Source organism: Hibiscus syriacus, unplaced genomic scaffold, assembly GCF_006381635.1.
Source record: "Hibiscus syriacus cultivar Baekdansim isolate YM2019G1 unplaced genomic scaffold, ASM638163v2 tig00002684_pilon, whole genome shotgun sequence".
Classification (NCBI taxonomy): domain Eukaryota; kingdom Viridiplantae; phylum Streptophyta; class Magnoliopsida; order Malvales; family Malvaceae; genus Hibiscus; species Hibiscus syriacus.
In genome coordinates, this window is record NW_024061939.1 from 314284 (window position 1) to 335024 (window position 20741).

The 20741-nt window shown below is 33.9% G+C and overlaps 3 protein-coding genes across 3 annotated transcripts; 2 read left to right on the forward strand and 1 right to left on the reverse strand.

Annotated features, from left to right (window-relative positions):
* Positions 1–1204: 1204 nt before the first annotated feature.
* LOC120148557 lies at positions 1205–1852 on the forward strand. Its single transcript, XM_039161644.1, has one exon. The coding sequence runs from the start codon at positions 1205–1207 to the stop codon at positions 1850–1852; it is 648 nt and encodes a 215-aa protein (XP_039017575.1).
* A 3941-nt stretch (positions 1853–5793) lies between these two features.
* LOC120148568 (inactive protein RESTRICTED TEV MOVEMENT 2-like) lies at positions 5794–6516 on the reverse strand. The gene is made up of 2 exons (XM_039161651.1): positions 6432–6516; positions 5794–6323 (listed from the first exon to the last, which is right to left on the reverse strand). The coding sequence occupies exons 1-2, from the start codon at positions 6514–6516 to the stop codon at positions 5794–5796; spliced, it is 615 nt and encodes a 204-aa protein (XP_039017582.1).
* Positions 6517–11383: 4867 nt separating this feature from the next.
* Positions 11384–20184, forward strand: LOC120148579 (binding partner of ACD11 1-like). Its single transcript, XM_039161659.1, has 6 exons — positions 11384–11473; positions 11585–11688; positions 12003–12078; positions 12933–13004; positions 13088–13223; positions 20138–20184. The coding sequence occupies exons 1-6, from the start codon at positions 11420–11422 to the stop codon at positions 20182–20184; spliced, it is 489 nt and encodes a 162-aa protein (XP_039017590.1). The 5' UTR covers positions 11384–11419.
* Positions 20185–20741: the final 557 nt, after the last annotated feature.

Genomic DNA, 20741 nt, shown 5'->3' on the forward strand with positions numbered 1-20741 from the left:
TTCCAAAAGTTCAGAACCCAAGCACTGTAAAGGATTACAGGCCAATTTCATGTTGCTCAGTGATATACAAAGTCATCACCAAAATCCTTGTTAAAAGGCTGACCATGCTACTGCCAGAAATTATTTCTCCAAACCAGTATGCTTTTGTTAAAGAAAGATCTATCATTGATAATACTCTTCTTGCACAAGAGTTAGTTAAAGGATATGGTAGAAAACATCTGTCCCCAAGGTGTGCCCTCAAAATAGACCTTCAGAAAGCTTTTGATTCCCTTAATTGGGAATTAATTTCTACCTTACTCAAATCTACTGGACTGCCAAGTGTTTTCATAAGGTGGATAGAAGCCTGCTTCACAGAAGCTAGATACTCTATATCTCTTAATGACAGTTTGGTTGGTTATTTCAAAGGTCAGAGGGGAATCAGACAGGGAGACCCTTTATCCCCTACTATTTTTGTGCTGGCTATGAACACCCTCTCTAAAACTCTGAATCTCGCTGCTGCCAAAGGGATTTTTGGGTACCACCCTAAATGCAAAAAGTTAGGCCTAACCCACCTATCCTTTACAGATGATCTATTAATTTTTTACAAAGGAAACCCTGATTCAATTGCTGGAATTATCTCTATCCTCAATCATTTCTATCAGATGTTTGGGCTTAAACTTAATGTAAGTAAGATAGAACTCTTTGCAGCTGGTATTTCCTCTCGGAATCTTCAAATTATCAAAAACATATCTGGCTTCAAAGAAGGTCTCCTTCCAGTTAGGTATTTGGGGGTTCCTTTAGTAACCAAAAAACTATCTGAACATGACTGCCAGCCTCTCATTGAAAGAATTAAGCTTAAACTTCACCACTGGTCGAGTAAATTCCTAAGCTACGCTGGTAGAGTTGAATTAGTTAAAACGGTCCTGTGCAGTATGGCTAACTACTGGTGCAGGCAATTCAATCTTCCCCAAATTATTTAAATCGCATTAGTCAACTCTGTTCCAGGTTTCTATGGAAAGGAACTGACCAGCCAGTTGCAGGAGCTAGAGTCAGCTGGGTTAAACTTTGCTGCCCTAAATCTGAAGGTGGCTTAGGCCTGAAAAACATCAAAGACTAGAACACAGCATGCATGGTCCAGTTAATTCGTAATATTCTCGTAGGAGACGGGTCCCTCTGGGTCGCCTGGTTACATTGCTATGTAATTAAGAATGAAGATTTCAAAGACATGGCAGGGAAAGTTTCCCATAGCTGGAGCATAAAGAGACTTCTGAAACTTAGATCCACTGCACTCCCCATTCTCAATGCAGGAACTAAAACTACTAGAGATGTTTGGCAAGCTGTTAGAGAAAAAAGAATCAAAGTTAATTGGCACAAAATCATTTGGTTCCCTTCTCACATACCAAAATTCAGTATGATCGCTTGGATGGCCATCTTGGACAGACTTCCAACTCGGGAAAGATTGTCTCGGATGGGCATTGTCAATGATTGTAGATGTGTACTATGTAATGAGACTAATGAAACTAGGGACCGTTTATTTTCTGAATGCAGCTTTGCTAAATCACTTTGGAGCTCCATTCTTAATCTTACTCAACTTCATGTTCCACACATGACATGGGAAGAAAAGATTTGCTGGACTAGTAAAGAATGGAAAGGTAAATCCCTTCTTACTACAATCTTGAAACTAGCATGGACTTCGTTCATCTACTTGATATGGGAGGAGAGAAATAGAAGAATCTACCATCGTGGCTCTAGAGAAGTCGATCAAGTTCTGTCTTCCATCAAAGAGCTGGTCCGAATACAATTTAGAGGCAAAAATATCAATAGAATTGATAATGTTAATTGTATTCTATGCTATTATTGGGGCATTGACTAACCATTTTTGTTGTTAGTATTTGGTTCTCCCTTTAGGGATGTTTGTTGTAGCAACATTGCTCTTTTGGAAATAAAAGCTTACTTATCCAAAAAAAAAGTTAGAAAAGAAATTAATCTAGTCCTTTGAATAGTAAAATCAAGCGTTGATTGTTACGACACTTGCATGCCATTTCACAAACTTACATGACAATCTACATTATTGATGTGACAACTCATGATATAATTATGGCAGTACACAATGGACGATAATGTAGTAGGTAGACTTAATTGATTATTTTAGAAAGTTTGAGGACTTATTTAATTTTTGAAAAAATAAAAAATATTTAAATAAAACTATAAAACATAAAAAGTTATTAAGATATTAAATACATTAAATATAAAAATGCTAATAAATTAAACTGTTAACCAAAATTTTATTTAAGGCCTGCATTGAGTGTAAAAAAAGGTTTAGGGACCATATTGATCTTTTTACAAAAGTTTGAGAGTTTCAAATACCATTTAAGTTAAAAAAATATTGTTAAAATAATAAGGTAAATTAAAAATCAAGATATCATGTTTCCTTATTTTTAAATTTTCAAAACAATTTTAATGAAAATTTGAAAATATCTTTTTTATGTTTTCATATTTTCACTTATTTTTGTTTTTATTTTTTAAAAATTATTTTCTAATTTTACATCCAAACACGTTTTCTTCAAAATTTTCTATTTTTTAAAAAATGATAAAAAATAAAAAATGAAAATAGCTTATATTTTATTAAACCAAACAGACTCTTATTTTCGATGTGATTTTTTTTTGAAATATTTTCGGTCTGATTCAAACTATAGTTGAATGACGATTAACTGCTTATAATGTTTTAGTAATAATATTAAGGGTAAAATGCATTAGAAGTTACTGAATTGTGCTCAAGTATCATATTGGTCACCAAACTTTCTAAAATTATAAAATAACCATTAAATTTATCAAACGGTTATAAAATGATCATTTTAACGTTTAAAATTTTGATAAAATTTAATGATAATTTTGTAATAGTCTGATAAATTTAGTAATGATTTTGATAAATTATTAAATATTAAAATAAAAATAAAATAAATATTTTTTCAAAAAATAAATAAAACAAACAAGGATAAATCGAAAACGAGTTTGTATTAACCGTTTATAAACACAAGCGAATATGTATAAAATTTGAGGTTCATATTTAAAAACCGGATTAAAAACACGAAATATATTAATCTCGTACATAAAGCTAATATAGTCTCACCCATAAAAACCACTACCTCTATCCATGATTATTTCTTTTATTATTATTATTATTATAAAACGGCCTCGTTAAAAACTCTTACTAAACCAAAAAGGGGGAAAGAGTACTCAATGCCATGATTATTTCTAGGGATAAACTGCATAAATGACCACATACCTATAGGTCAGGTCGTGAAATGACCACTATTTTTAAAGTTGTGACAAATATACTACTGAACTATTTAAATGAGTTCAAAATGGCCACACGAAGTTAACATTTAACAGATATGTTTATGTGACAGTTACAAAAATTGGTATAATTAGGTGCAGGTCCTTGTAAAGTTACATATTTGCGGCGTTGGCACCTTGCTATGTTTTCTTCCATTTTGGTCACTACTTCTATATGATTTGTTTCCTTGGATTTTCATTTAATCCAATTTGATCCTAATTTTGTTTTTAATTTATCTAATGCCTTAATTTGAGCATTAACTCTAAAATCTTTTATTCTAGTCATGTATTAAATTTGTAGATTAAATCCCCTAGATTTTAGAATTAATCAATTTGATCACCATGATTAACTTTAATTCTTAATTTTTAATTAGGTTCTAATTTCAATTTAATATAACAAAATATTATTTAATCGGGTACTCGCATACTTGGTACCCAGTTTATTATTATTATTATTATTATTATTATTATTATTATTATTATTATTATTATTATTATTATTATTATATTTTTATTTTATATTAAATTTTTATTTATAATTCTCAAATTATTTCACTCTAACATTCTAAATTCCTAATTTCGTAATTTTTCCACCATAACATTCTAAATTCTTAATTTCTTAAATTATTTCACATTAACCTTCTAAATTATTTTTTAAAATATTTATTTTAACTTCGAAACATTTGAAATTTAATTAAAATTTTTTGTTTTAATTTTTAATAATTATTTTTCAATTATGTAATTTGACTTTTTAAACTTTATGTGTGAATTATATATTATAGACCTTTAAATTTAAATCTTAAATTTTAGAATTTTATATATATTTTTTTAAAATAATATAATTATAAAAAATAAAAAAATTATAAATTGGGTATCGGTGACCCGAAAATGTAGGTATCCTAGTTTTACTGGTACCCGAATGTAATAATGGGACAAGACACGGGCCAAAATTTTGATACCCAAAAACTTTGGGTACCTGGTATTTCGGGTACCCGGTTTTGAACATCCCTAGTGGTAGGACTTTAAAGGAATAAAGAGAGTGACTAAACTGTAAAACGTACAAAAGATAAAAACCTACATGTGAAAAAATATGTCATTTGTCAAGAGAATAAAATATAAATTCAAACATACTTTCACAATCATCTTCTTCCTCTCCTGTATGTACTTTGATATACATGAGTTCACAGTTTATGCTAGGGAGTGCTCGTGGTGAAGTTAGATAATTTTTATTAATTATGAAATTATTGTGATGTCAGGGATATATAATTGACATAATATAGTTAACAAATAATATGATATAATTAATATTTCATATTATTAAGTTAATTGAGAATATGACAACACTTAAATCATTAAAATAAATCTAATAATTTATTTCTAATTGATTTAAGATTTTAATATTTTTAAACTAAATTTATTGTTTTTATATTTATTTTTTAATGATTATATATATGAAATCATTAGAAAATAATTTAATATTCAAATCTATAACGTATATTATATTATAATTAATGATAATATATATATATATATATATATTATAGTTAATATTCAAACTATAATCATAAGATTGTGACATGTGTCACAATTTGATTGTAGAAATAAATCTATTAAATTAAATTGAAATTAGGACCTAATTAAAAATTAAGAATTAAAGTTAATTTTGGTGATGAAATTTATTAATTCTAAAATCTAGGGAATTTAATCTACAAATATAATACATGACTAGAATAAAATATTTTAAAGTTAATGCTCAAATTAAGGCATTAGACAAATTAAAAAAAATCATGATCAAATTGGATTAAATGAAAATCCTAGGAAACAAATCATATACAAGTAGTGGCCAAAATGAAAGAAAACGAAGCAGGGTGCCATCGCCGCAAAAGCGTAACTTTACAAGGAACCGCGCCCTAATTATACCAATATTTTTAACTGCCACGTAAAAACCTCCTTAAATGTTAACGTCGCATGGCCATTTTGAACACATTTAAATAGTTCAGTGGTATATTTGTCACAATTTTAAAAATGGTGGTCGTTTCATGACTTGGCCTATAGTTATGTAGTCATTTATGTAGTTTACCCTTATTTTTTAATAACAATATCATATTAAATACATTCTAAGAATGTATCTTATTTTTATTTTCAGAAACTCGTATAATCCAACTTAATGAGAATCTTTTAAACGATGTTATCAATTAGACTTTTATTATTAAATTAAAAGAATAAAACGTTAAATTCTTAAAATTAAAACATTGAGAGAATAGATTTCTAACGTGCAAAGAGTAAAAAAACAAAGACCGGTAACACAATTAAATCCATAAAAAGGTGAGATTCATGGTCACAATTAATGAATTTGACTGAAGTTTCCATGTACAAATTCAATCCTACAAATAGTATACATGAGCATATTAGGATAATCCATTTTATTTAATTTCAGCGTTGCTCCGTTGAACAAATTCAATAGGATTTGAACAAATTCTAAACAGTCTTGTTCACGGGATCATAATACTTGAACGCATAATATAGCACAACAAACATCAGTCCCGCCGCCGCCATCACCAAACTTGCGCCACTCGTCACTGCTGTTTTTCCCTCCATCTTAAGCCTCCAAATAGACCATTCGGGGCGAGGCGTCGGCGATACAGCATTTTCCGCCGTAGAACAGGCTGAACACTCGTCGTCAACATCTCCGCTTCGGCCAACGCTGTTCTCTTGCTTTAGTTTTCCTTTGTCTTGAACAGGCGACGACGGGGTCCCCGTCGCCGCTTGCTGCACCGGTGTAAGTGGACCCTGTTGGGAAACATCCGAAGAAACGGCCTTCTTCGGTATTGTCACATAAAGAAAACCGGAGCTGAATCTTGCCCGGATCTCGGTTGCTTTACAGTCTTTGGGAATGGCGAATTCCTTCCGGAACCGGATCCATTTACCTCCTTCGACGGGCCGTTCACCGGAAACCAGTATGACACCGTTACTGCCGAAGTGAACTTTCAGCTGGTCTTTTTTGAAATCTGAATTGATAACAAATTTTTGAACGGATCCACGTAGCATTGCATAACAAACAAGTGCTTCATCTGCATGAAATGTTTAAATTCCCATTGAAATCACATAAATATTACCTTTGAGTTGAAATTCAATAACGTCTTGGGCTTCTCCTTCTTCGTATTGGCAATCAGGCACAATATCTTGGTAAGAACGGGCCATTTTTTTAAAAGCAGTACTGTTTATTTGTGAATAAAATGACAAGAATCAAGTGTCTTGCAATACATATATATTATTAGATTAACATGTTTATATATTACATAAGAGAGTTGCTTGGCCTGATTGAATAGGTTAATTTTCTTTCTTTTCCTATGGAAATCAAAGAGAATCATTCCATTTTCAAATTCTAAGTGTTTGGTTTTGGGATATATACGTTGTAGTTCATCCCTTTCTTGCTTTATATGACTTGACATCCTCTTCTTTCCATTGATTTTGGCATGTGTACAACCTGAATATCGTTTATTTAGAAACAGAAGTCGTTAAATATTGACTTAAATTCTGATTAGAAATTAAGATAGATTTCGTTATAGTTCTACTAGTTGAAGATTACTTGAAGATCAAGTTTACTTGATTAAAAACCCTTATGAAATAAGGATTCTTGTTCTTCAAGTATTTGCCTTTATAAACAGAGAGCGTATCTTAATCTTTACAACTTTTTTAGTTTATGTTACATGGATTAAGGTAGATTTTTTAAAATATTCCAAGTTTAGATCATTTGGAAACTTTAACCCTAATAAATAACACATTAAACTTAATTTCTTATTATACCATCATCAGTTAGAAATTAGTGATTTGGGTATCTACACGTGTGTTATCCATATCTTATTTAATTATTGAAATTAAATTAATCTTAACTGTATGAGATTATTCTAATATGGACTAACCTTTTATGATAGCAAATAACTTACAATTATTTACTTATTATATATATGTGTGTGTGACGTCCATAGAATCTATCAATCTCTCACTTGACAAGCACATATATAAATATTCTCTGTCATAATCTTATGAAATCAAAAGTTTACTATCACAATTAAAAGGTATATCAAACAATCTCATCCATTAACTATATTAACATAAAATCAATGTGATTTTTACTATATCTATCATAGCTAAACTACTTATGATCATATATACATTAACATAATCAAATGATATAGATAAAGTATGGATATATATCAAGGAATATATGCGTTAGAACGGTCCTTAAATCAGATAAATATTTCATAAAAAATCAACAAGATCATCAATAATCTTTATTTTATTAAAATATGATAGGATCCCTAAAAATATTTTTATTTTAAACTGTAATTTTTTTCAAATAAATAATACTTGTTTATTTATAAAATAAAAAAATGGACTCGAAAAACAATTACATGTGAAAAAAGATTAGTGCTTAATAATGCCTAAAATTGACATCTAGTTTACTAAATTTTTCTTTAAATTGGGGATTGTGAGTTCAAATTTAAAATTAAAATATGATCTTTTATGCATGGGAGTTCTATTTTAAATGAGTGAATCTTATTTGAAAATGAAAATTTTAATTTATTTTTTAAAATTTTTATCTGTATAATTATTTTTTCGAATTAAATTGTATAATTCGTTCAGTTTTATAAATATGATGTCATTCTACTTCAAAAAACTAGCGTAGATGATCAGCAATCAATTTAAAGTACTATCTAATTAATCTTCTAACAAAATTACTTCTATTTTTTAATAAAATTAAATATGCAATGTGAACATGGATTTAAATGATACATATGCAAAAATGGATGAAAGGTAAAAACGTTTACGGTAAACTACCTATTTGATGTCTCACATATTAGTTAAAATCTATTTGATCACTCAGTTATTATTCTTTTCAAAATCATATATAACATTACATTTTGGTCATCCAATATTAAAAAATTAACAATGATGTTGTGCGGGTACTATTTTAAAAAAATATTTTTCAATCCTGAAATGACTTTATCTTATGATGATATATTAACATCACTGTTAATTTTTTAATGCAAAGATAATCCCACCTATCAACCAGGATTTTCTAAAAAGAGAAATGAGTCGCCTCTATCCTAAAAATGAGAATGTTAAGAAGCCTCCGTTGTTGAACAAATTCGAGAGATGGTCGTTTTATTTTTCACTATAAATCTCAGATCAAGTCACTTTATTACACTCCCTTGACAAAGGGGACAATATGTTATACTTTCGGAGAAGACCTCTAGAAACTATCAAATCTCCGACAATAAAGTCTCCCAGAGGACTCCAGCCTCTGAGAAGAGCCTCTACAAGATCCCAGAGACACCGCAACATCTCTGAAACCATCCTACTACAAAATCACTTTCTACAGTCCATAATATTTAGTCTTCGACGTGACCTTTGATAACTAAATTTAATAGATGACGGCCACATATGTATCGTATTCTAGCCTACTAACAAACATAATTATCATATGCCTAACATCTTTAGTTAGGGTCACCATATATATTTCTCAGTCACAATTGTGAGATGAAGCCTCTCCACTCCTTTCTCCTTCTTATCTTCCATCTTCTCTCATATACTTCCATCTCTCTTACAAAAAAAAAATATCGATCAACGACCATTATTTTATTGGTTGTAACTCTCTGTCCAAACTAGAAGGGATAAACTACGAACTGTCAATGTAATTAACTTGGTTGTGACCATTATTTCGTTAGTTGTAATTCCATTATGCTTTAAAAAAGGATAAAGTTTATTGAGCTAAACTCTTTCCACTTATTCCCCCACCAAGAATGATACGTATTGGACGATGCCACTTAAATCCAAATGCCTGACTGTCCATAAAGTTAAAATAAAGTCTTTATCCAATAAAATAATCTGCTTCAGACATTATTTTTAAAGAGACAAGTCTAACTAAGGTCGGATTTGACCAAATTAGATAGATTTTGGCAATTATTCATGTTACCTTTCTCTCGTTTTACCCATTCTCTTTTTTCATTTTAAAAAAAATTAAGGTTGCTGCTCTCTCCCTTTCGTATTAAAAAAAAATGTATGTGTGAATATTAAATCTGGGTATTGGTGATTCATTAATACTCCTATAAATATAGTTTTTTTTATTAAAACTATATTGAAATGTAAAATAATAAAGAACAAACCAATAAGAATAACAAGAAGGAGAGACATTAGAATAAAAGGAGAGGATTGTATTATTATCTTAATTTGAGTTTTGTACAATATTTTCTCTGGCTGTTATATTTATAGTCATAAATAATAAATATAATTCACGATTCTAATACTAATGGATATTAAAAATTCATTAATAATGTATATCAAAATTCATCTTATAGATAAATTAATATTCATAACAGAGTATTATTTTTTAGTTAATTTAATTACAATCAATCTAGTTTAAATTTAATCCTATTAAACTTTAAACTTAAAAATTTTAAACGGATAATAAATAATAAAGTTACAATGAATTTACTTTTCTACATAATAAAAATCACGTACAACATCAGTGGGAGGGCCCCGTTTTTATTTTTATTTTTTATTTATATAATGAATTTTGAAAATTATAAATTAATTATAAATTATCTCATTTTTCAAATAATTATAATTTATCTCTCAAACTGATATCCTAGCTCTATCCTTACGCAAGAGCATTAAATTATTTAATTTTATGGCCAATTTTATGTTTATAAAAGGTTTAATAAAAAAAGTGTCTGAATTATACATCGAAAAACATTTAGTACATAAATATTTTTTTACTAAAAATAGGTATTTAATGATTCAAACGTCACACTTTTAAATGCCTGGACGTTAATCGCGGTTAAATATTTCTATTAAATAACAAGTATCACATTCTAGTAATTTTAAGAATTTATTTAAAAAATTCAAGAAAATCAAAATATGTTTTGGAAAAAAATCAAACCAAACAACAGCCCCCACCCTGTGCTCCTAGGCCTGTAAATGAACCGAACGCACACGAATGAATGTATGTTCATGTTCGTTCATTTAATAAATAAACGAACACGAACATAAACGAACATAAACGTTGGAAACCCTACCTAGGGGTGTAAACGAGCCGAGTCAAGCTCGAGTATTGCTGAGCTCGACTCGAACTCGAAAACTTTCAAAGTCAGCTCGACTCCAAAACTCGCGAGCTTAAAATGATCAAGTTCGACTCGAACTCGAAATATAATATTGAAACTCGACTCGAACTCGAAAAGGCTCAAACTCTTGTTGACCTTTCGTCGTAATAGGTCATCATTTATCGTGGAGAAGCGTTTAAAGGTTCATCGGATATTATCGTCGTTTTACGTCGATTATGCCCGACTCCGACGTCCACAAGTCACCCACCGCCACCATTCGAACCACCGTGAAATTTCAATCAAAACACAACCATTCGACGATGACAATGATGGATGGTGACAATTTGGGTTAGGAAATTGAAATTAGGAATTAGATATTTGGATTTTAGGATTTTAGGTTAAAGGATTTTGGGTGACGGTAAGGATAGCGATTGACCAATGGGTGGGTGGCGATGGGTGGATAACTGTTCGGCGATGACGATTGTGACCAGAGATGACAAACAACGGTTGATAATGAGGTTAAATTAAGAGATTTTAGTTTTTATGTTTTTTATAATTTCAGTAAAAATAATTTTTTATAAATAATTTTTTTAATTAAAAATAATATTTTTTTATTATTAAAAAATTAAAAAATAAACGGTAGTTACATAAAAATATAAATGAAAAAAATATTAAATACTTATTTTTAACAAAAAAAATTATTTAGGTACATTTTTTTCGAGATATAATTTCAGTTATTTTTATATTAATCTTTTATAAAATAATAATCCAAGAGACTAATCATAACATATATTTCTTCAAATAAACTCCTTCAAAGCATTTCTTTAAAGAAAAAATAACAATAACATAATGTAAAAAAAGTGATTTAATTTAATATTCATAAAATAAATGAAACCTGAAAGGTTAATAAAAGAACTCAATCATTTTATATTCTTTCTTGCTCACATATTTTTGCCCTCCTCTCTCCCCTCCAGAGTTGTCTGCTTCTGTCCCTTACCATGTTTTTCACAACTCATTTATTGCACCAGCTTTTTGCTTGCTTAACAATGCAGGTAACCTATATCTCCCACTTCTCCTTATTGGCTTGTCTGTTTAATGATTCTAGAAACTGAATCTTCTTTGTTGTTCTGAGTTAAAAATGTTGTCTTTGTTGGGTTTCTCAGACAAGAACTGTACAAGTGAAGAACCTGTCAGATCTAGCTACTGAGAGGGAGATTCATGAGTTCTTTTCATTTTCTGGTGATATTGAGCACATTGAAATTATAAGGTATGTTGTTCTTTTCTGGTGTTTCTATTAAAGGGGCTGATGAATGATGAATTTGTTTGGTAGCTGAGAAAATTTGAGAAAACGAAAATAGTTGGAATTTTGCCATTTTGGATCTTGGGTCTTCATTTTGTCGGCCAAAGCTATTTTTTTAAATTGAATTTTGACTTTTTATATAATTTATTATATGGAAACCAACCTGGAAGGTAAAGCTGCTATGGAGTTTTATATATATTTTATTATGGGAAATTTAACAGAAAAAAGTAGTGATTTTTCTGGTTAACTTGGATTGTTCTGTTGTTTTATGGATTCTGCAGTGAAACTAGCCAATTAAAGACTGCATATGTTACCTTCAAAGATCCCAAAGCGCTTGAAATCGCCTTATTGTTATCGGTTCGTGCTTAATCCGATTGCATTGTTCGTTTTTGCTTAGTAGAGTGCTATTGATGCATGGATTTACTTTTCTTCTTGGCTTGTAATCCTCTGATATCGGTTACATCGAGAAATCGGCTAACCTAGCAATGCCTTTCCTTTAACTTCGTTGCTTGAGCCGAGCCTTGCAAATTCATCTCGAAAGTCGGTTGCTTGTGCCTTCTTAAAGTGAATAGATTATTGTAACTGTTTGAATTGAAATAAGTAGCTTGTAAAGTAATTCTTTACTTGTAAGTTATACAGCAATGTCAAGCTGGAAAAGTTGCCTAATTAACTTTCAATTTATGTTATCTCCACAGGATGATCAATATTTTGAGAAATGATTTCGTATTTTCATGGTTGGATTCGAACTAAATTTCTTTTTATCAGAAATGGAGAAATGTAATTTCCTATTGGTTGCTGGAATATAGCTCACTATTAGTATCATAGCTAATTAGATCACCTTGTGGTTTCGTCGGATGCTCCTATTGTGGGATAAGTGCTCCATCGGTTCCCTCTTTTTTTTTATCGGATGCTTCAGCCGTGTATGATGGGACAAATTGAAATCCTTTCCTGCTTGTTTCCAACTTTCTGAACATACACTTTAATTCCGTCGACTATATGATTCTCGATGCTCTCTTGTTCGAATTTTCTGCACTTGTGTTTTCTGCATTAGTTAACAAAAAGTTCAATATATCTCATTGAAGTATATAATTTATGTCTTCCTTTTCTATAAAGTTTGGCATTTGTTGATTAGAAATCTCTGTTCTTTTAAAGACAACACTGAACTACATAAAGGATTGTATGAACTAACATTTCTGAATCTTGTTTTGCAGGGAGCAACACTCGTTGACAAGATTGTGAACATAATTTCTGCAGAAAATTATGTACCGAAACTCGAGATTCATGTAAGTCGACTGAGAGGTTTTGCGTTCTATGTTTTAATTGCATTTACCGAAATTCTTAATTTTTATTATATCAACCTGTGTAGGAATCAAGAGCAGCAGACGGCATTATGTCCGTTTCTCCTGCTGGGCATAGTGCATCAAATGATGAGGTGCCGGTTTTAAATTTATTCCGTATAAAAATGTTTCCAAACTTAAGCGGGTCACATATCCCATTCAGAGGTTTTTTTTTAATCACTTATAGAACGTTAAATATAATATATAACATAATATTAATAATACAGATATGTCCAAAACGATAATAAAATACATATCATCAAACATAACCCGAAAAACATATAGAAATATATGTTCGTACAAAATAAAGTAGTTGATTTCTCCTGATGCCAAATCTGCTAGCTTATGGTCTGCTGTTATCTGAAAAATGGTAAAAACTACAGAATGAGCTAAAAAGCTCAGTGTGTTCCATACAGTGTATATAAAAACATACTGATAAAAATATTCCAGTAAAGTCGGTTTATGCAATCATATCGTTAAAAAAATATGAACACTACCCCCAGCCCATCACAACAGAATGTGTAGGTTCCCCAGAACCATACACCAGCCCACACAACAAATAAGGCCCTGAGCACAAAGCTGAGGAACCTGCGGATATACTTCCTTCAACAACACCTCCAATGATGGAGATGTTCATGAATGTATTTGAATGAAAACAATGATTAAATCTTTAAAACATAAAAGTGTTCATGCTTAACAATAATATACAGAAATACGGAAATCAGAAGACAAGTCAGTAGTATACAGAATTTCAGATATCGAATATTCAATATTCAGAAAATCGATATAAAATACCGTAACCAGAAATCATATCAGAAATATGTGGCAAATCAGATGTCATATACATAATGTTCAGATGTATATTTTAAAACAGAAATAATTAACACTGTCGGGAAACACACCTGTAACAGTCTGAGAAATCAGATAGGGAAGCCTATTACTGGGTCTGTCGATCACGTTCTGCTGCAGCGCTAGATCCTACGAATTGGAAAAATCCATATTGGAATCCTAATATAAATAATCTAAATATTATTTAAATAATATACGGAAACCTACTGGTAATTCTCGTAGTACGCGGTTCAGGCTGATCTAACGAACGGATAATACCGGACCTAATTGATCATTGCTCAGGTGAAACACGAGTACCTTCATAAAATATTTTATTGAATAAATCCTTGACCAAATCTCATTTAAATAATTAAAATATTAAAATATTAAGTCTTTTGGGTTTACAAGCTCGATTCAAGAATTTCGGGTCAGAATTTAGCAAAACGGACTTCGGAATCAAATTCAGGACGTCGAAAAATATAAAATATGACCTTCCGAAATTTTGAATTCTTGGTCAAAATTAAAGTCAACGGGGTTGACTGATGATTTGGAGACTTTCGGGTTTGAATTTAGCAAAACAGACATCAAAAACGGATTCGGGACGTCAAAAACTATCAGGATAGGTATTCTTGGTCGAAAACAAAGGTCGTTTAATAGCTGGTCAAAGTCAGTCAAAGTTCTGGTCAAAGGAGGTCAACAAACTGTTAAACATTTTACACAAATAGCACATTTTTTTTAAATAATTACCAAAATAGCACCCTTTTCGAATTAATTCCCAAAATAGCACCAATTTCGAATTAATTCCTAAAATATCACTTTTTTCAAAAAATTACCAAAATAGCACATATTTCAAATTAATTCCCCGAATAGCACTAAACCGGATTAATTCTCAAAATAAAACCGGTCAACGGGTCGGGTCAACGGGTCGGGTCGGGTCAACGGTCGGGTAAACGGGTCGTGACCGGTCAAACCGGTCAAAATCGGTTCAAAACCGGGTTAAACCGGTCAAAATCAGTTTCCAGCGTTCACTCGACTGCGGCGGCGCGTGTGGCGCGTGCGACGTCCTCCGGGGTTCTAAAAATCACGGAAAAATTTCTAAAAATTATTTTGAGCGATTTCGAGATACTCACAAAGATCGGTTCAAATTTTTAAACTGCGGAGAGCTCGATTTCGACTTGGCCGAATCTTTGACTGATCCACCTCCCCACGCGCCGCCGTCAACGGAGATCGAGGATGACACCGGCGGACTCGGAACGGCACAAGGAACACGATGGTGCGGGAGGTGTCGTAAACGGAGCAACGATCGGCGATGAATTTAGGATTTTCTAAGCGATTGAGCTTTAAAAAAATCGATGCTTTGACTTAAAATTCACGACGTTTGGCAGCATTTCGCTTCAATTAAATTGAAGGATTTGTTCCTCGCTCGATGATGAACACGATGGTGGTTTTAAAATGACGATCGGAATTCAGACGGCGTCGGGATCGTCGTCGGAAGTTGAGGTTGGGAGAGAGAATTTGGGAGGAATTGGTTTCTGATTTTCAGAAACCAATTCACGTATATAACAACCTATACCTAACATTTTAGGGTAAATTCAAGGTTTGGTCCCTGAATTTTCTTTAACTCTAAAACAAGCTTCAAGTTTTAAAAACTTCCAATTTAGTCCCCAAAAATCCACCAATTTTCACAATTAAAACCTCAATTCCTAATTAAATATTATTTTAAAATTTTTGGGTTGTTACAATTCTCCCCCCTCTACAAGAAATTTCGTCCTCGAAATTTACCTTATGAAAACAGATGAGGAAATTGAACCTCCATTGACTCCAATGTCTCCCAAGTAGCTTCTGAGGGGCTACGATTACTCCACTGAACTTTGACCATTGGAATACGCCTATTCCGAAGAACTCGCTCATCCCTCTCTAAAACCTGAACATGCTCCTCCTCATATGACAAATCAGGTCTCAGCTCTACCTCATCAACCTGAATGATGTGATCTGGATCTGGACGGTATCGCCTCAACATAGAAACATGAAAAACATCATGAATACGACTGAGCTGGGAAGGCAACTCAAGCTGATAAGCAACAGGTCCAACTTTCTTCAGAATACGATACGGCCCAATAAATCGCGGACTCAGTTTACCTTTACGTCCAAATCTCAATACCTTCTTCCATGGAGATACCTTGAGAAAAACTTGATCTCCAACCTCAAACTCGATATCCTTACGTCGCTTATCTGCGTATGACTTCTGCCTATCAAATGCTTCTCTTAAGCGATCACGGATCAGTCTGACAGTATCTTCAGTCTCTCGAATCAAGTCTGGACCCAAAGTTTTTCTATCATGCAACTCTGTCCAACATATAGGAGTACGACATCTGCGTCCATACAGAGCCTCGTACGGTGCCATGCGAATACTCGCCTGATAACTATTATTGTAAGCAAACTCAGCTAACGGCAAGAAATCTTCCCAACTACCATGAAAATCAATCACACAACCCCGTAATATATCCTCCAACACCTGAATCACTCGCTCAGACTGTCCATCAGTTTGAGGATGAAAAGCTGTACTGAAATTCAAACGAGTATCCAAAGCCTCGTGTAAAGCTTTCCAGAACCTGGAGGTGAATCTCGGATCTCGATCAGATATGATAGACAACGGAACACCATGAAGTCTAACGATCTCAGAAATGTACAACTTAGCCAGTTTGCCCAGAGAATAATTAACCCGAATAGGAATAAAGTGCGCTGACTTGGTGAGTCGATCAACAATCACCCAGATAGAATCCTTTTTGGAAGGAGTTAGAGGAAGACCAGTAACGAACTCCATCGTAATTCGCTCCCATTTCCACTCAGTAATCTTAATTGACTGTAACAATCCAGACGGATACTGGTGCTCTGCCTTAACCTGCTGACAAGTCAAACACCTTGCCATAAAATCTAAAAATAGTTTTCTTCATACCAGTCCAAAAGTAGCGCTCTTTGAGATTATTGTACATTTTGTCCCCACCAGGATGCATATCATAAGGACTACTATGAGCCTCCTGAAGAATAACCCGTTTCAACTCATCATCTTTAGGGACGCAGTAATGACCGTGAAAACACAAAATACCATCCTGGTCCACAGTATACTCCGAACTAGATCCTTGCTTAACTTGTTCAATAATGGGAAGCAACGAGTTATCAAGGAGTTGTTTAGCCTTAATCTCCTCGGCCAAAGTAGGTTTAACCTGTAACTCTGCTAACAAACTATTATCATCAAATAAGCTCAAGTTGGCAAATAAGGCTCTGAGATCTGATATCGCCTTACGGCTCAAGGCGTCTGCCACTACATTAGCCTTCCCTGGATGATATTCTATCTCAAAATCATAGTCCTTTAAAAGCTCCAAGCAGCGACGCTGTCTCAAATTTAATTCTTTCTGAGTAAGCAGATACTTCAGACTCTTATGATCAGTATAGATATAACACTTTTCTCCGTAGAGGTAGTGTCTCCAGATCTTTAAAGCAAAAACCACAGCAGCTAATTCCAGATCGTGAGTAGGATAGTTACGCTCATGCGGCCTTAACTAACGTGACGCATAAGCGACAACCTTTCTATCTTGCATCAAAACACATCCTAATCCAGAATGAGAAGCATCATTGTAGACAGAAAAATCCTTCCCAGATTCAGGCTGAATCAACACTGGAGCTTGAGTTAGAACAATCTTCAATTTTTCAAAGCTAGCTTGTTGGTCCTCAGACCAGACAAATGGAACATCTTTCCTCAATAGTTTCGTCAGAGGAGCTGCAATAAGGGAGAACCCCTCAACGAAACGACGATAGTAACCAGTTAAGCCCAAGAAACTACGGATCTCAGAGACGTTTCTGGGTTGCTTCCAGTTCAGAATAGCCTCCACTTTGCTTGGATCCACCTGAATGCCATCAGCAGAGATGATATGTCCAAGAAAAGTCACTTCGCTGAGCCAGAACTCACACTTGCTCAACTTAGCGTATAGCTTATTCTCCCTTAGAGTCTGAAGAACAATCCTTAAATGCTCCTCATGTTCTGCTTCACTTCTAGAATATACCAGTATATCATCAATGAATACAACTACAAACTGGTCCAAATAAGGTCGAAACACCCTATGCATCAGATCCATAAAAGCAGCAGGGGCATTAGTTAACCCGAATGACATCACTAAAAACTCATAATGCCCATATCGAGTACGGAAAGCAGTCTTCGGAATATCCGAATCTTTCACTTTAAGTTGATAATAACCATATCATAAGTCTATCTTTGAAAAGATAGAAGCCCCTCGAAATTGGTCAAATAGATCGTCGATTATGGGCAGAGGATATTTGTTTTTCACCGTGAGCTTGTTCAGTTTCCTATAATCGATACAGAGTCTCAACGTCCCATCTTTCTTCTTGACAAAGAGAACTGGGGCTCCTACGGTGATACACTGGGTCGGATAAATCCCCTATCCAACAACTCCTGGAGTTGGATTTTCAGTTCTTTAAGCTCCTTTGGGGCCATACGATAAGGAGCCATTGAAACCGGGGTGGAACCAGAATAGACTTCAATCACAAACTCGACTTCTCTATCTGGAGGTAATCCTGGCAACTCCTCGGGAAAAACATCGGGAAATTCTTTGACAATTCGGATGCCTTCAATATCGGATTGCGATCTCCTAGTGTCCAAAATATAAGCAAGAAACGCCTCGGAACCCTTCCTGATCATCTTCTCCGCTACCAAAGCAGACACAACATTCGTCAGAAATCCACGTCGTTCCCCGATCATTATAATCTTTCGATTATCTGAGGTTTTCAGAACAGCTCTCTTAGTCTCAAAATCAATATTTACTCGATGTTTGTCCAACCAATCTACGCCAAGAATCAAATCGAACTCTTCAAAGGGTAACTCCATCAGGTCAGCCAGAAAAATCTCCTCATTGATCTCTATAGGACACTCTCTAAAAATACGATCCAACACGATGGACTGACCTAAGGGACTATGAATTATCACTGAACGCTCAGTATTCTCAACAGGAATATTTAGACCCTCAGAAACGGAATGTGATACATAGGAATTTGTAGAGCCACTATCAAACAATGCAAAGTATGGAACTGAATGAATAGTAACAGTACCTGCAATCACATTAGGCCCATCTCGATCTTGTCGAAGTCTAGCAGTGTAAACCAATGCAGGTTGTCTGGCCTCAGATCTGATTGGACCCCTACTCTGAGATGCTCAGCCTCTATTAGCCGATCCAGGTGTTCTCTCCTGAGTACGACCACCTACAGGAGTCTGAACAATACTCTGAGTACGAGCGGGAGTACGAGCTGGCGTCTGAACTGTAGTAACTGATAATGGACAATCCCTTATAAAATGGTCACCAGAACCACATTTAAAAAAGGTACCAAATTTTCTCCTGCATTCCCCAGGATGAGGTTTTCCACAATAATTACATGGCTGCGAACCAGAATCAACAAGTCTAGAAGACTGAACAGCTGGAGAACCGGATGCTACAGGCCTGGCACTTGCACCACCTCTCTGAAAAGATTCACCCCTGCCCCTCTTACTAGGATGTGCAGAAGAATTAACAGAACCAGAAGGCCTCCTAAATCGGGTTTGAGCTCGATCACTATCTCTCCGGTGCTCCATACCCAGTCGCTCTATTTCCTCAGCAGTCTTGGCTATCTCAACTAAAGCATCAAAATATTCCTCTCTCGGTGAGTAGCGACTCGACTCCTGATTTCATACCTGAGTCCATTCTCAAACCTCAAGCATCGATCTATCTCAGTATCCACAAGTCCAGGAGCATATCGGCTCAATCGGATGAACTCCACCTCGTAATCCATAACAGACATATTACCTTGCTCCAGGTTCTGAAACTCCTGGCGTCGCTCCTGCAGATATCTCTCTCCGATGTAGCGACTCCGGAAGCGCGTCTTGAAAAGATCCCATGTTAATTGGTTCCTCGAAATACTACCAGAAATGGATTGCCACCATCTGAAGCTTTCTTTCTTCAACATAGTTAGGGCCCCCTTTAACTTTTGCTCAAGTCTGAGGTCCATCTCATCCATAATCCTCTATGTGTCCTCCAGCCAATACTCAGCGTCTGTCGGAGGTCCACCAGTAATACCCTCAAATGGTACTACACCAGCAGCAACCAGAGAATTTGAAATCTCCACTGCAGTCATGTTACTAGGGGCTCTAGCAGCTCTCTGAAACATGCGTAAGATAGCTCTATTAATGGCGTCTTTATTCATCTCAGTATCCTCATCTTCAATGACGAGAGGGTCTCTCATAGGAGTAAACTGATCCTCATGAGAAAGAGTCGGATCTACTTGCGGAACAGGAGGATCACGTGCTGACATCGGATTGTCTATCCTAACAGAAGGTCAAGTGATTCGCCCTCTACCACGTCCACGTCCTGTCCTACGACTTCTAGCAGCATTCATCGTTGAATCTATAAGGCTATACAGAAGAATTTGAAACATATGTCAGATTAGCATCAGGGATCTCGAGAAAACTTTAAATCATAACATAAGGTGACATTTTTTTTATTTCTTAAAAATTCAAAGTTTAGGACCCATATACAGTCCGAGTGTTTAAAACTGAAAGCTCAGATACCACCAAATGTAACCCCCTCAGACCCGGTCTGTAAGATAGACCCAAACCTAAGCGGGTCACATATCCCATTCAGAGGTTTTTTTTTATCACTTATAGAACGTTAAATATAATATAGACATATATTAATACAGATATGTCCAAAACGATAATAAAATACATATCACCAAACATAACCGAAAAACATATAGAAATATATGTTCGTATAAAATAAAGTAGTTGATTTCTCCTGATGCCAAATCTGCTAG

Excerpts from the sequence above, each read along its gene's own strand:
- LOC120148557 (XM_039161644.1), top strand. The coding sequence starts at position 1,205 with ATGGCAGGGAAAGTTTCCCATAGCTGGAGCATAAAGAGACTTCTGAAA.
- LOC120148568 (XM_039161651.1), bottom strand. The coding sequence starts at position 6,516 with ATGGCCCGTTCTTACCAAGATATTGTGCCTGATTGCCAATACGAAGAA. Across the intron at positions 6,324-6,431 it reads TATTGAATTTCAACTCAAAG|ATTTCAAAAAAGACCAGCTG; the intron begins GTAATATTTATG and ends TTATCAATTCAG.
- LOC120148579 (XM_039161659.1), top strand. The coding sequence starts at position 11,420 with ATGTTTTTCACAACTCATTTATTGCACCAGCTTTTTGCTTGCTTAACA. Across the intron at positions 11,474-11,584 it reads TTGCTTGCTTAACAATGCAG|ACAAGAACTGTACAAGTGAA; the intron begins GTAACCTATATC and ends TGGGTTTCTCAG. Across the intron at positions 11,689-12,002 it reads GAGCACATTGAAATTATAAG|TGAAACTAGCCAATTAAAGA; the intron begins GTATGTTGTTCT and ends TGGATTCTGCAG.